The sequence below is a fragment of the Paroedura picta genome, chromosome 9 (genome assembly GCF_049243985.1).
Source record: "Paroedura picta isolate Pp20150507F chromosome 9, Ppicta_v3.0, whole genome shotgun sequence".
Classification (NCBI taxonomy): domain Eukaryota; kingdom Metazoa; phylum Chordata; class Lepidosauria; order Squamata; family Gekkonidae; genus Paroedura; species Paroedura picta.
Genome location: NC_135377.1, coordinates 60,818,392 through 60,834,471, shown reverse-complemented (window position 1 = coordinate 60,834,471; position 16,080 = coordinate 60,818,392). Strand labels below are relative to the sequence as shown.

The window sequence follows — 16,080 nt, the reverse complement described above, 5'->3', positions numbered from 1 at the left end:
ATTCGTCCCTCGTTGCGCGTGCGCACTGGTACCGCGCTGACCTCTCTGGCGGGCTGCGGAGTGTCCGCGCATCGCGTCCGTCTCTCGGATCCCCGGGGACTCTGGAAGGCGGGCGGTGCTGAGGCGAGACGGGGCTCCCCGGCCTCGAGGAAAGCCGCGGCCATGAGCCACCTCACGGTGCAGTCCCTGCGGCAGGTGGTGAAGTCCCTCCTGGACTCGCCGGGCTTTGACCGGGTGCTCAGCAAGGTAATCGAGGCGGGGAACCCAACCCCAGCCTACCCAGGGGACCTTGGCTGGGGTCTGCGGAGGAGCGGCCCCGAAGGTCACTCTGGGTGCTGCAAGGTCGGCTCGGAGCGCAAGAGGCTCTCACGGATTGCTGCGGGGCTCATCCCGCGCGCTTTTGCAGCTGGATTTTCCTGCGCAGAAATCTTCGCGCCAGTAGGTGCTTAATGCTGACAGTCCAGCAGCTGCTCCATTCAGTGTCCTCGGCCCAGTGGCAGGGTTGGTCCTCTGCCAGATCCCAAATCTTGGAAATGGTGGCACCTACTTCGAGAATTGGCCTGAGGAAGGAGACCCTTAGGCACCATTCCTCGTTAACTTCCCGAAGCTAAGCCTCTTTTGAGGAATTTTGAAATCTGGGGATGAACCTGAAGATTGTGGGTTGTATTACTTATTGGCAAGTGGAATGTATTTGGGCCCTTATGGCCTGCTGATGGTTGCTGAATATTAAATTTGTTTACTACATGGAACATGTTTATTTAAAATATTGTCCCACCTTACCTTGCTGAACAATGCAGTGGCCAAGTTGCAAGAACATAAATTCTGGTTGTCCAAGAAGAAAATTAGAACAATTTAAAATATACAACTGATACATTTAGAAACATGCAAAACATGCAGTTGACAAACTCACAACTCAGTTGGATTAATAGTTCATCTTCCACCTAATATGCTTTGGGGCCGGACTGCCTTACCTGGCTTTCAAAATGAAGTAAGGGAAACCACTCTACCCACTCACTGGTAGGCCATTCAAAAGCACACCCACCATTAAAAAAAACATGGCTCTGCTGTAACCATATGGAGAGGACGCCTTAAGGAGAAGGCTGTCTGTAACTAAAAGGAATGCAAATTTATGTTAGTTGTTTACATTTGAAATATTCATGGCGCTTTGCTCCAATAACTAATAACCTGGTTCCAGTGTATACCTGTGAGCTCACATCAGATGTACAGCATATCAACAAAAACACTAAGCTGCTTTTTTTGGATGTTCAAGTATTATATGTTATGTTTGTAAAAAAAAATTTTTAATCATTGCTTCCTTGGAGTCCTGTTGCCAGGCAGCAATGAGACAAATCAATATTTTGAATTAATGTGAGCTTTGAAATTTCAGTTAGATTATATACAGAAAACCAACTGAGGCTTGACAGACAGTAATTTCCATTCACATCTGTCTTTGTTGCCAGATGACTGTTCTTTCTGCCAGCCCTGGGAAAGTTGTTTGTGAAATGAAAGTTGAAAATGAGCACACCAACCGAGGAGGAACACTGCATGGAGGGCTGACAGCAACTCTTGTAGATGTCGTATCAACAGCTGCTTTGATGTACACGGAAAGACAAGCACCTGGGGTCAGTGTGGATATGAACATTAGGTATGCACCTGAGAGGCAAGATTGATTTCAGTTCCAGCTTTTATTTAACATAGCTTTGATTTTGCAACTTCACTGGAGTGTGCCACATTTAAGACAACCAGGCTATAAAAATAAAATTATTATTGTTATTAAAAAGAGCAAATCTTTATTTTTATGGTTCTGAGGTGCTGCTAGTAACTATTAGTTTTTAAATTTTTCATTCCTAGTGCTTAAGGCTTCAAAGCTTGCCACAAATTTACTTGTGTATCTGTTGTTTGAGGCCCTGTGACTGATTTGGCTGGAGTTATGGTGCAGTCCTATGCAGAGCTATTTCAGTTATAGAAATAATAGGCACAGGATGGCACTGCTGATCATTTTTGGTTACATTTAAGCTTGAAGCATTTAATTAAAAAATAGAATTGCTTCACTTACTGCTGCCTTATCTTAGTATTTTAGGAACTTGCTCACTATTATTTTCTATTTGCAAGTCAGCAGCTGAAGCCAAAAGCAGCTTGCTCAAGACTGCCCTGTGGAACCCATGAGCAGAATATTGTTTCCTGAACTCTCCACATCATCTGGCATAAGTTTTTACAAGTTAGCACAAAGAAGAATAAGAAGTTGGTTCTTAAATGCTGCTTTTCTCTACCCAAAGGAGTCTCAAAGTGGCTTACAGTCGCCTTCCCTTTCCTTTCTCCACAACAGACACCCTGTGAGGTAGGTGAGGCTGAGAGAGCCTTGATATCACTGCTCAGTGAGAGCAGCTTTATCAGTGCTGTGACGAACCCAAGGTAACACAGCTGGAAGCAGGTGGAGGAGGAGCGGGGAATCAAACCCGGCTCACCAGATTAGAAGTCGGTGCTCCTAACCACTATACCGTTCGCTTTGTTCAGGTGACAATACAGGCCTTATTTAGATGCATCAGACTAACTTAACTACTCCTCTAGAATTTGTCATTATGGAAGGCACTTTCTATCAATATTTATTGAAGACAATAAAGTTGGCATCCATTTGCTCCTCAACAGTGTGGTAAATTAGGCTAAGAATGGCTGATCCAACAGTTATTCAGTGAGCTGCTTGGCTGAAGGGAAGGTGGGTTGAACTCTGGTATAAGTCCACCTCTCTGTTGTATGCACTACACTGGCTCTTCTTTGTGAGTTTAATGTGCAACATCTTTTTTTTCACATACACAACCCACACCATCTTCAAGCTATATGTCAGCAGCTAAGATTGGAGATGAAATCCTGATCACTGCAGAGGTCCTAAAGCAAGGTAGAAGCTTAGCATTTGCCACTGTGGATTTAACAAACAAGGCAACTGGAAAGCTGATAGCCCAAGGAAGGCATACAAAATTCCTGGGACCCAACTAGAAGGAAGTGGCCACTTTGAGAAAAAGGTATGCAGTAACATCATAAACACACCAAACAGGCATGGGGTGAGGAGGAAACTATAGGGTATGAAGGGTGACTGTTTAGATCCTGTTTTATGTCTGGCCCCAGTTCAATTTAATGATTCCATTTTGTTACTTTAAATGTGTTTTATTGTAAACTTCTGTTGGGCTTTTGGATGGTGTATATATAAACATTGAACTGGTGATATCGCCATATATGGTCATGTTGATGGCCCCCCTCCCCAAATGACCGATGGGCCTGGAGGGAGTGGGAAGTGGTGGGCCTCCAGATGGGCATGTACACAGCTATGCTTCCCAGCCATATTCTGGATGATCGCACCATTTCTGAGATTTCTCAAAGCTTAAAGAATGTTTCAAGGGTTTCTCAGTGGTGAAAAAGTTGAGAAAGGCTGGTGTAGAAAGTTGTAATAAAGCTGTAAGATGCTTTAGCATATTTTTATTTAAGAAATGTCTCTTTCAGTGAACACGAATTTGAATCGTGAAGCACTTCAGGACAGAAGAGTTGACAGCGAAGGGATGAAAACATTCCTGTCTGACCTGGAGACCACCCTCAGCTGTTGGAAGGGGTGAACTATTAATGGCATAGGCTGCTGCTGGTGGTGGCTTTGAGCTGCTGTTCTTGTAATTGCTCCTGGAGATGGTGTGCATATGCTCCTTCATAGAGATCTTCATAGAGATCTGAAACAAATGTTTAAAATGTACCAGAAACTCTCTTTAACTTGAAGCTTACTTAGTAATATTGAACATGGTTGCATTCATGGGTATTACGAGAATATTATCCTCTGCCCTCAAAATTGTGAGGATAATTTATGAGTGTCTCAGTAGATAAATCTCAGGCCCTGAGGAAGATACTCTTGGGCTGTCCATTCCTGCATACACATGGAGTAAGGATTTGCCTCATCACTGGTGTACTCAAAGATTGTATTGGCTCAGACTAGGGCCCATTCCGGACATGTTAAATAATGCTCTTTCAATGCATTTTTGTAGGTTTTCCTGTTCTGCGCAGGAAAATCCAGGTGCAAAAGCAGATTGAAAGGGCATTATCCAGTGGTTCTTGAGTACAGGCAAGCCTCCTGGCTCCGGAGCCTCATAGGAGGCTCCCCACTGCCTACCAACAAGCTGTATTCACTTGCTTTCTAAAGAGCTACTTTCCTTAGTGCAGCTTCCTCATTGGTGTTCTGATGTCATGTGACCTGCCAAGATTTATATCCATTGTCAGAAGTCCTGCAATAAGAGAATCTATTTTACTGAAGGAAGTTCAGTGTGGAAAGAAAACAAGTTAATTTTTAGCAAAATGTTTTTTTTTAAATAAAAGCTGCATTTTCTTTGCATGATTTACCATTCAAGTATATTTGTATTTTTTTCATTAAGGTAAAAATAGGGAAAAGCTATTTGTTTATTCATTTCCCCTGAAAGGTTAAAAAAAAGTTTAAGTATAAAGAAAATATCTTTATGGTTGCTTTGTGGCTCACTTGTCTCCTGTACAATCTCTTCCCTTTCTTTTATGGCTGAAATACCTTTTGTACCCGTTTGCCTATTGAGATCTTTAGTCACATGGTCTAGATCAGGGGTAGTCAAACTGCGGCCCTCCTCCCATCTGGAGGGTCACAGTTTGAGTACCCCTGGTCTAGATGCTGTCAAAACAGGAAATGAGCTTTGTTCAGGTGTGGAGCATGCTCATATTAATTGTGGCCGTCAGGTGGAACTCCATTGCCAGAGAGAAGCTGACTTGAATGTGTCGTTGCAGATCTTCAGAACTGAGGGCAAGGTTTAGGATACTGTTAATTCTACGGGATTTTGCATGTCTTTTGTATTAGTCTGGGTACAAAAGTCCAGAATCTGGGACAACCAGAAGCTTGCAAGGAGACCTTTTGTCAGTCACACTCTCTCATCCTAACTGCCTCTCTCATTAGGTTATGAGAATTTTTAAAATCTGTTAACTGTGGTCCAGCTGATTCTGCCTGGTCTTAAACTGGTTGCATTTACATGACTGTGCATATAAGTACATTTTCCATGTGCTTAGTTTTAAGGACATGAATGGACAATGTTTGTTTAAAACAGTCTTTTTTCAACCTTTTGACTGTGGATGAGCCCCTGAAATACATTTGCAGGCCTAGAGGACCCCTGGAAGTGAAGACAGCCTGGACTCCCTCAACCATGCCACAACTTACCCCCCACCCCCCAATTTCTACACCTAAACCCTCTGGGTGGAGGCAGCCATTTTCCTAGCTTGTGGCCATTTAGGCAAAAGGGTAAAGGCCGCAGACCCCTGGTTTGGAATCCCTAAAGTGTGATTTTTTAAATTGCATGGCATTCTATGCTCATATCTGGCTGTTACATGGTTGGTAGGAATCATAATTTCAGATTTCCATAAAGTGCAGAGAAGTAAGCTGAGTGAAGAGGCAAGATTATCTGTAAGAGTCCTGAATCGTCAAAAATGAACTGAGTTAAACAGGAAGAAAAATATATTTACAAAAATGAAATTAAGTACTTACACACTGCCTTTATTCCTGTAGAAGCCCAAAGCAGCTTGCAATAGACATAAGCATGTATAAACAAAGCTGTAAACCAGTTACATCTTGAGCTATCTTGGACAAATTCTGGCCCATGCTGCTGGAATCTGGAAAACTGTTTCCTATTAGTTGTCCCACTATCTTTTTTGCATGTGTGCATCTTGTTACCTGACCATCAATGACTCGTGGAGAATCTGTTATCTGTTAAGAGTTGGTTTCCATACCCTGCTTTTCACTACCCAAAGGAGTCTCGAAGCAGCTTATAATCACCTTCCTCTCATATTTGTGATCTCTGCTCAGATGTATGCAATAAAGGGAGGGGCTAGAAACTAGTAATTCTTACTGTATCATTAACCAGAATCAGGATTGACCACAACTCCAAGTTCTTGAGCACAAGGCTTGGATGAAATAAACAGAGCTCTAGCTTTAGTGATTGCTCCATTCTACTTCCCCTATAAGGCCCAGTTTACTCACTTGTGCTTGCAGTTGTTAATTAACCCAGTTCTTAAATCTTCCTGATAAGACTCTCTGGTGTAACACATCTAGTGCTTTATGACAGGCATTGTATTTTGAATAGCTACTGCCACTATGCATGTCCATCAATAAATGTAAACTTATTATTGCTTGCATGACTGACAGTGTGCAGTTAAAAGAAACACAGGGGAAAAAATAATAGCTTTTATATATCAACCAGTGGTTTATATTATGTATTTTCTCTTATTTTGACATTATTACAAACCACTTCCTTTTTGTTCAATGAAATAAGCACTCTAAATAAAATGATCTTGTTTGTAAATAAGCATTACAGTCGCTGTTCACCTAATTTGTTTATTCCAATTTCCCCCAATTCCAAATAAAAGCTAAATACAGATTTTTAAGCAGATAAGCACTAGCTTTACCCAAAAGGAGTAGGCTTATACAGATTTACTTCAGTAAATTATTCAATCCTTAAGCAAAGCATTCTTTGCCAAAACTATACAGTAGTCTTCCTTATGTTCATTGCACAATCTTTAACAAAATATGTTGTCAAAACCAATTTTGACACTCCAATATTTTACAATTAAATCCACAACTGCTTTAGAGTATCTTACTCCATCCCTCCCCCACCCCAATAACCTCAGAGGGTTTTCCGTAAGAAATGTTTTGGAAACCAGAATTTCCTACACAGTTCACCAGCAAGTTTACAAGTCAACTCTCAGGGAAAAAAATCCTCTGCCAACCAAGTTTCTGCAGCTGCTATTTTAAATTTAGCTGCTTTAGGCTACTTCAGACTCCAGGTCTGTAAAAAATGTATTCAACTCAACAGAACACTCTACGTTTAGTTATAACAGCAAACTGGGGAAAGAGATCCAAAATGAGAATGCCTGTAAACTCAAACATGGCCAAGCAAAATAAAAGAGGCAGTTAATGCCTACACCAAATGAGATGCTTTTTTTTCCTTGTAAGATTTCTCTCCCATGTTTAGCCTTCTACTGCAACAGCCATAGAGCTATTGTCAGAATGAATCTGACAGAGCTCTGAGACAATCATGTTAACAGCAAAGCTATAAGGCTTTTGCACCATTATGTTCACTTCTCACCCTATGAATACTGATACTGGGGGGCGTGACCAGCACAAATGGGAACACCACCATAAATGATCACTTTGTGCTCTCAGATACATTCCTTTCAGTGTATAACAGTCCCTTCGTTTCACATTTTGGTAGGATGCCCATGCAATGCAGAAATATGCAGAGCATTCTCTTTCACAAAGTCCATGCAGAAAACATCTAAAAAAAATTTAAAGTTCTGAGATACAAATGATAAAAGAAAATAATCCAGGATGATCAAGTTCCACGATGGATAGTGTTCTGAACATGTGTCCATTTTCTTCTATTCCGAAAGAACAAATGGTGAGAGAGGTGAAAACTGCACTCCTGCATTCTGTGATCTTCCCCATTTTGCTGGCCAGTGCCCTATTCTGGCATGTAAGGGCGGAGGTGATCCTCTAAGGTACCAACCGCCCAGTGGGTGAGCTGCTCCTGTGGCAGATACAGGCAGATGCTGCATAACTTGAAGATTGTAGCTTTGTTTTTTGGAGTCTGGAAAGAAATACATACATTTATTTCAGAACCAAGTAGCTTTATAAACAACACTGTCTACTCATATTTTCTGAAGTAAAAGAAACACGTAACTAAAGGGTGCTGCCAACAGGAAATCACAGCAAAGATGGAACACTCTATAGTGAATGGTGACTGAATAAAGAAATTGCCTTCTTGGCAAAGAGGCTGTGCCTACTGCTTTCTCTGAGTGTGTACTGGGACTTGTTCAGTTTCAGGAATGGCACATCTGCAAAGGACAATGTTGGTGATACACACAAGCAAATCCCTACTCTTCAGTTCTATACAGATCAGGGATAAACCTGACTGAAATGTTTCACTGCATTCACAAAAAACAGAGAAAGCAAAAACATCCATGTTACTTATTCCCATATCCTACACTGTTAACTATGCCTGTTACATACTACGCACATACTATGCATTTAAAAAACCCCTGGATATCCAGGCCATTTCAGCATTCTGCCATAGCAAAATTATTCACTGGGTTAAGCCCTTTTACCTGCAAGTGCTGTCTGTCAATGAAGAGAAACACTGACTGGTTAGGGTTGTTGATAACAATTCCAGTCTTGTCCTTTCGGCTCAGAACGTGCAGAAACTGTTTTTCATAGTCCCCATGATGAAATTCAAACCTGGCCTGTAGGAATAATATTAATTTTACAAAGCACGATCGCCGGCATGCTGGTAGCACAAACGCGCATGCGAGGCGGGTCCGAAACTGCCACGCATGCGTGTTTGCACCACCGCCATGCGCAAATGCGCATGAGCATCGGTTCCGTGCACGCGCATTTGCGTGGGGGGCAGGTCACCCTCTCCCCCCACCCCTTGGCAATGGGCCGCAACCTTAAAAAGGTTGTGAACCGCTGGTCTAAAATTGTAATTATGTGGTAGTTGCTTACTACAGATCAATTGTGGTAGGCTATCCCAAACAAACATCGTACCTGAACAGGCCTAAAGGGCTCATCATCAGATCCCTTCCACCTAGAAAAAAGAAGACAGACTATCTTCTCAATATCATTCCGAGGCCAAAGTATGAAGTCCATCTCCTGTGTACAGCCAATCACATCCTATAAGGAAGGAAGAATGTCAGTTGCTGGAAAAAAATCACTTTCAATGGTCTGAGAAATATACTCACTGAGTGCTGAGAAGCAGTGAAACAGGGAGTACTAATAAGGAGTTGTATTCTAAAGTTTGGCCAAGTGGGCTTTTTGGAGTAGAAGTATAGAATATATGCTACTGTGTTTTATGAAAATTATATGTGCAGTTTGAATTATGGTTTCTCTTTTAACTTTATTCTCAAGTTCCATAACATGGCATGCTTTTCTAAGTTAGATTTCTACTACAGAAACTAGTTCCCTACCCGATTATTTTATTTCATAATACATTCTACATTTAAACATATACTCCACTCCCCCCCAAAAAATCACTGTACGGACATTTGCCTTTATCAGAAATATTCAAAGTAAATGTTTATGCTCATTAAGGTATTTTTCCTAAGTAACTAAGCCCACCTTATGAGGCAGGGCCCAGCTTGTTTTTAGAAAAACTGAATGAAAACATATTATCTTATTAAAAGGTCTTTTCCAACTTCTTTCAGCATTACAATACTTGCCCCTAACATTTTATTATAGAATCCCAAGAGTTGGAAGGTACCTCCAGAGTCATCTAGTCCAGGGGTAGTCAACCTGTGGTCCTCCAGATGTCAATGGACTACAATTCCCATGAGCCCCTGCCAGCATTTGCTGGCAGAGGCTCATGGGAATTGTAGTCCATGGACATCTGGAGGACCGCAGATTGACTACCCCGTCCACCTCCTTGCACAATGCAGGAACTCACAACTACCTGCCTACCCACGGTGGCCCCAATTTCATGCCCAATTGATTCCCTCCCCACCAAAAAAACTCCAGAATCCAGCCTGGCTTGGTATACATAAGATCAGTGGTCCCCAACCTTTTTATCACCGGGAACCGGTCAACGATTGACAATTTTACTGAAGTCCGGGGGGGGGGGGGTAGTCTTTTGCCGAGGGACGTTGCTGCCGCCGCCTGAGCCCCTGCTCCACATGTTTTCCTGCTGGCGCCCCTGACTTCCCGCCGCCCACTGGGGGCGCTACCAGCAGCAGCTGCGCAGTGCCATGCCGAGGGGGAGCCCCAGGCAAGTTGGCCACTGGAGAGCATTAAAGGTGAGCTGGCGGCAGAGTGGCAGGGCAGCCCCCGAGGCACCAGCCGGGGAGGAGGACAAGGAGGAGCCACTGCCCGGTGCCAACTGTTCTGCGGATCGGTCCCGGTCCCCGGACCGGAGGTTGGGGACCACTGCATCAGATGACAGTGTCAGAAGATACATTTTTAAAAGACTAAGGACAATAATTTCCGTCTCTAGAGGCATGACCCAAAATACATTTTCAAAAATGGGTTATCTATGCTATGCTACGCTGTGAACCCTCTGAAAATCAATAAGCACTCAGAACCCTTTGCGATCTGCTGAAAGTCTAGTTCTTTGATATAAAGCCCAACCAGAACCAAGAATGAACAATTGCAAGAAAAAAAATGAACAGAAATAGAAGAGTTTTTTTACCCTGCGCATAGACTGGTAGCGGGGTGCATGCAGCTGTACTACATCCTTTTGTAGAAGCTCTATGGAACTCTCCAAGGAATAGCTGGAATCCCGCACACCTTTCAGGATATTTTCTTCATAATTATTGGTCATGACTGGTATCACTTCAGACACTTCAAAGAGCGCTGACTTTTTCCTCTACCCAAAGAAAGCAAGTAAAGTAAGCATCTTATGTTTCATAAATTGCCGAACAATCTATAACGCTATGCTTGACATTTTGAACAATGTAAGGCGGAACATATGCCATTTCCCACACTAGAACTAGAAGACTTCCAGAACTGAGCTTAGAAATCAAGCCAGCATTTTGTTCTCAAGTTTTGTTGACTTCAATGGAAGATGCTGAAGCATACGCCTAAGTATCACCCATTAAATCAACAATGGGGGGAAAAGTACTGTACTTCAGCTGGGATTTTCTCTGAATTCCAATATGGGATATGCCTGGATATGAGCTCAGCCACAGTGCATTACATTACACAACGCTCTACATTAAATCTCATAGCAAATAAATATCTAAAAACAGACTTCTGCTACTAAATTAGAACTTGAGGTTAGTATTAAATATGTAAACAAAATCGATCCTTCAGTATAAGATCGATCAATGAAAGCAAAGCCAAACTAATATTAATTTTTCACAACACAAAAAAAATGTATAGAATAAGAGATGAAGTTACCTTGTCTTTGAATACAAAGGCAATATACATCTTGAAATCAAACTGGTCAGCTAGAGATTCTTTTTTCTTTTTAAGCTGAGCACGAAGTCTGTTCAGAGCTTGTTTCTTTCGGGAGTTTGGGTCCCCCATTTTGTAATACAGATGGTACTAAAGCCTTTGGAAACCGTCACTAAACTATGGGCCCTTTTTTCACAAGACTCAAGTACAACAGAAACAAGTCATTTCATTCCTGCTAATACCACTGAATCAATAAAACATGGGCATAACCCAAAAAAATACACCTCAGGCAACTGTTTTATGAGACTGTCTTATAAGAGGGGTCATAAAACAAAATAAGTAGTCCAACCATGGTTGGACAAGGAGACCTTGCACGGTATTATCAAAAACCCAAACAAGTTTGAAGAAAATGCACTGATATACACAGTTTAAACCACAGGAGTAAGTGGGCAAGAATGGGAAAAAAATCTTATCACAATTTTTGTGTGTATAACAAAAAACAATAATGGGCACAGACCCAATCCATTTGGGCATGTGTATGTTTTTTGCTACAAAAAAAAGAAACCCAAACAGCAAAAAACAAATTAAAGACAGTGTTCTATCCCACCCAGATCCATGACTCTGCTGATTATTCTCAAGATATTTTTCTTCCTTTTTGCTATTGCTATACTGCCTGGCTTTTATTGTTAAGAATTATTACACTTGGTAGAAAGCAAAGGAGGAGGGAATGCAGAAGAGGAGCGGATGTCCCGGGAGGTAACAAGTTTCCCTACCAACAACAAAATCATCAACCACAGACAACAGGGTGCTGGTTCGCAGAGAAGCAAGGAGTTTGGAAAACAGAGTCGTTTCTAACTTCATCCTACTCATCAGGCACAAGGTCGCCCGAAGGCCGCGTCTGTTCGAGAGAAGAGGAATCATGATGGCCATTGATAAGGAAGGGGAGGGCAGCCCAGGGGCAGTCTCCGGCCTAAAGGCTCTGACCGCGAGGCGATCTCTGGATCTAGCGCTCCCCTACGGCAGGGAGAGAGACCTACATCCCCCAATCGCCCGCTTTCTCTCTCGCGTGCTCTCTTCCACCGAAAAGGGCCAAAACCGTCGTCGTCTTCTTCTTCCTCCTCCTCCTCCTCCTCGTTCCGCCCCGGCCTGCCAAGGAGCGCGCTTTAACTGGGGCTGGGCATGGCTGAGCGCGCCTTCCGGGGAAGGGGCTGTTCTCCACCGAGCCTGTGTTCAGCACAGCGGGGCCACTAGGGCGGGCAGCCCGCAACTCACTCGCTTGCGTTCATGGCGGAGGGGAAAGTTTGGGTTGCCCCCACCCTCCCCGGATTTTTTTTTTTTTTACAAAAAAAATTAGCAAAATCCGCACCGATCAATTTCAGTTCGGAGGAAAAGTTGACAAGTTTGCAAAAGTTTGCTCCCCCTCCGTTTGCAAATTTGACTGACTCAAATTTTTCCGGGGGGAGGGGGGGATATGTTTTCGAGGGGCACGCCCTGGGGCTTAAAAACCGGGAAGCTCCCAAAGAGGTGAAGCCGCGTCCGCGCTGCCTGGATGAGCGGTCGTCCGGCCGGGGCGCGGGAAGGGTCCCCTCCTCCCTACCTTCTCCCTCCCTCCTTCAGGCTCCCCCTTCCGCACCAGAAGCGCGGCTCTCCTCGCCGTCCTTTCGGCTCGGGCGGCAGGCGCGGGCCGGGCGGCGGTGTGGCTTGGCACGGGCGGGCGGACGGAGCGGCTACCCGCAGCCGGCGGGCGCGGGCGGAGCAGTGGCGGCGGCGGCGGCGGCGCTGCTAGCAGCCCAGGCAGGAGCCATGTCAAGAGAAGGCCACCAAGAAGCCGCCCAGCTCCCCCATCCCCGCTGCGCTGCTCACCGCGACCGGGCCGCCCGCTCTGCCGCTGCTCAGCCCCAGCAGCCTGGTCCCCATCGCCTACGCTCGGCGCCCCGGAGCCGCCGGGGGAGCCCAAATGGTGGCGGCGGCGGCGGCGGAGGAACGAGGAGGAGGAAGAGGAAGAAGAGGAGGAAGCGAAGACGAAGGCGGCGGCGAGGCCGAGCGGACGGGCGGGCGTTCCCTGCGCTACCGGGCTCCTCTCACGCGGGGCAAGAGAGCGAGCGGAGCCCCCCTGCCGTCCCCTCAGGCGAAGGGTGGTCGAGCCGGCGAGTCTCTCGGGCCTGGGCGAAGCGGCACTCGCTCGGAACCCCCCTCAAAATGGCAGCCGGCGCCTCTCCCGCTCGCCTGAGTCACACGCACACACACCCGGAGGCCCCGCCCCTGACCCGCTGCGCAAGCGCAGTGAGGTCGACTGTACCAACTGTGTCGTGCATCGGCGGGGGGCGACAAAAACCCGAGTCCGGTGGCCCCTTTAAGACCTGCAGTGGCTCATTCTCCTGCACGCCTTGGATAGCGATAGATTCACGCGGACAGAAGTGTTGATCAGGGGGGCTTTTAAGACCAACCAAGATTAATTCAAGGCCTGAGCATGCACTCGAAATCTCACGCCCTGGATTAATCTTTGTTGGTCTTAAAGGAGCCATTGGATGCCAACCTTGGCTACTGCTCTTTCAATGTGCTTTTCCTGAGCAAAACCAGGAAGTCTTCTTCTGAAGTATGCTGAAAGTGCATTTTCCAACGTGTTTTGGTCAAGGGTGCAGTCATGCTTTTTCAGATACGCTGAAATGGGACGTTGGCGGTGCTCAAGTATTATGCTCAAGCTCAAACTGTTGCGCAGGGTGTGCAAAAGGGAGCTCCTCCACCAGGCATTTGGTTAAGAGTGACGTGAACCACTGCTTCCCTTTGCACCTCAGCCTCCCTCCTATAACAATCACTGCAGATCCACCCAACCCACTGGGTCTTCCAGTACGAGTGGATTTAATGTTCTCCCCAGTGTTCTACCATTCTATAATGTTGTCTATTGTTATCACTATATTTTTATTATAAACAGTTATCTGTATTGTTCCTGTTTTATGTAAACCACCCCGAGCCTTCAGGGAGAGCGGTATATAATTATAATTATAATAAATAAATAAATACTCCACTTTTCTCAAAGTGGCTTACAATTGCCTTCCCAACAGACTCCCTGTGAGACAGATGTGGCTGAGAGAACTCTGACAGAATTGCTGTCAGGATTGTGATGAGCCCAAAGTCACCCAGCTGGCTGCATGTGGAAGAATGGGGAATCGAACCTGGCTCTCCAGATTAGAGGCCACAGCTCTTGCAACTCCACCAAGATGACTGGAATAAGGGTGGCCAAACTGTGGCTCTCCATATATCCATGCTGACAGGGGATCATGGTAATTGTAGTACATGGAATGCAGCAGCCAGAGTTTTTACTGGAACACCTTGGAAGGCCCACACTCCAACAGCTGCACTGGTTACCAGTTGACTACTGGATCAGGCTCTGTTATCACCTTCAAGACCATATGATGTCTGGACCGTGAGTATCTGCGAACTGCCTCGCTACCTGTGCCCCCCAAAGAGCTTTACGCTCCAAAACCAACAAACTGGTGATCCCTGGCCCCAGGGGAACTTGTCTGTCAAGGACTACAGTTACGCCTTTCTTGGTTCTGGCCCCCACCAGGTAGAACAAACTCCCAGACAACATCAGGGACCCTGCTGGAGCTAAAACAATTCTGCAGGGCCTGCAAGAAGGATGCTTGTTGTGTCTGTAGTTCTGCTGACTGAGCTTGAAGTCTGAGGCAGGGTCACAATCCTGAACTGTAATCGCCAATGCACAGCTAGATCCCGACTGCTGGATCTTCTGAACAGTGGGTTGCTAAGCGTAATTGGCAGACCCTGTTCGTGCGCTCCATCCCCCTCTACTCAAGCCTGCTTTAGTCCTGGCATCTGTCAATCAACCTTTATGATGCTTCTGCTAATTTGCTGAATTAGGGTACCTCTACTTAAAGGTACCTCTACTTAAGCCCTGCCAACGTCCATTTCGGTGCCACCAAAGAAGTGTGCCTGCACAGGAAAGCTTCTACCATGAATACGACTTGGTCGGTCTTGAAGGTGCTGCAGGACTTTGCTGCTTCAGACCAACAGAGTGACCTGCCTGAATCTAGCTAGATGGGGAGAGGGCGAGGAAGGACTAGGAAAGCTAAAGGGGGAGGATGAGATGGAAGTAACTGAGCCACCGACCCAGCTGTTTTTTGCTTATTTCTGTTCCGTGTTCTTTAAAAAAAATACTTCCGGAAAAATGCGCCATCAGGGACCGCCTCCTTCCAGCACCAAGTTATGCAAGTGAAATGTCCCCCTCCCCCCTCCCCGTCGCTCACTGCTGGTTTCATGTTTGTTTTTTTTAAGCCCTTTGTTTTGCTTTGAATTGCGATTGCATTGCTATTGCGTGAGTTGCATTGCACAGGAAGGGGGGGCGAGGGCTTGAACTAAACACCGGGGCGGGGGGGAGGACGGACCAACTCTTGTTTTGCAAAAGGCCCGTTTCTGGGTTGAGAGCGGCCGGCAGGGAGACAAAGGGAGCGCGCTTGGCGCTCTTGATAGAGCCGACGAGGTGGCGCAAAGGACACCGGCGCGTGGCTTCTGCCTGCCTGCGGCCCATTTGTCCCGAGAGGCGGCGAAGCTACTGCGCGTCTCGCCCTCCCCGCCGCCTTCGCAACCTTTGTGCGGCAGCGTGCCTGGAAAGCAAGGGCGCGTTTATCACCTGGCTTGCCCGAGGGGGGCTGGCTTGCTTGGTCGGTCAGCCAGCCAGCCAGCCAGCCACACACGATGGCGGACGCCCTGGAAAGCGGCGCTGTTTCCAAAGCAGCAACGCATCTGGTTTCCTTACCAGAAACGCCAGAGAGTTAGGTAGGGTTTGTTTCCTGCGGACAAGGGCTCCTGCGTGGCGGAACGACGCCCGTACTCATTTCAAGGCGACGGGAGGCGCTTTCAGCGGCCCCTCTAGCGTTTAAGGAGCCGGGGCCATGCGATACGGTACACGAGTAATAAGTCTGAGTCCAGGGGCACCTTTCAGGCCGACCAAGTTGCATTCAAGGTGTGAGCTTCCATGTGCATGCACCCTATGGTACCACACTTTGTTCTGCCGCTTCGCACCAAGCCGCCTGCCCACCTGGTCTATATGCACGGGGATGTCAGTAGACCTGACCTGCTTCCTCCCTCCCCCGAAGTTCTGTACTTTTCTCAGACCTGTCGACCATGCTGCTGCACCTGTT

The 16,080-nt window shown here is 46.0% G+C and overlaps 2 protein-coding genes across 3 annotated transcripts; one reads left to right on the top strand and one right to left on the bottom strand.

Moving 5' to 3' along the window:
- Positions 1–12: 12 nt before the first annotated feature.
- Positions 13–4,378, top strand: ACOT13 (acyl-CoA thioesterase 13). 2 transcript variants are annotated; one of them, XM_077353006.1, is made up of 4 exons: positions 13–246; positions 1,461–1,645; positions 2,832–3,017; positions 3,493–4,378. In XM_077353006.1, exons 1-3 carry the CDS (start codon positions 163–165, stop codon positions 2,989–2,991), a joined length of 429 nt encoding a protein of 142 aa, XP_077209121.1. In that variant the 5' UTR covers positions 13–162; the 3' UTR covers positions 2,992–3,017; positions 3,493–4,378. The 2 variants fall into 2 exon arrangements, with proteins under 2 accessions (XP_077209121.1, XP_077209122.1); XM_077353007.1 differs by lacking the exon at positions 13–246 and adding an exon at positions 259–438.
- Positions 4,379–6,359: 1,981 nt separating this feature from the next.
- Positions 6,360–13,175, bottom strand: C9H6orf62 (chromosome 9 C6orf62 homolog). Its single transcript, XM_077353005.1, has 5 exons — positions 10,925–13,175; positions 10,215–10,391; positions 8,582–8,707; positions 8,143–8,277; positions 6,360–7,625 (listed from the first exon to the last, which is right to left on the bottom strand). The coding sequence occupies exons 1-5, from the start codon at positions 11,051–11,053 to the stop codon at positions 7,500–7,502; spliced, it is 693 nt and encodes a 230-aa protein (XP_077209120.1). The 5' UTR covers positions 11,054–13,175; the 3' UTR covers positions 6,360–7,499.
- Between the last annotated feature and the right edge of the window lie 2,905 nt (positions 13,176–16,080).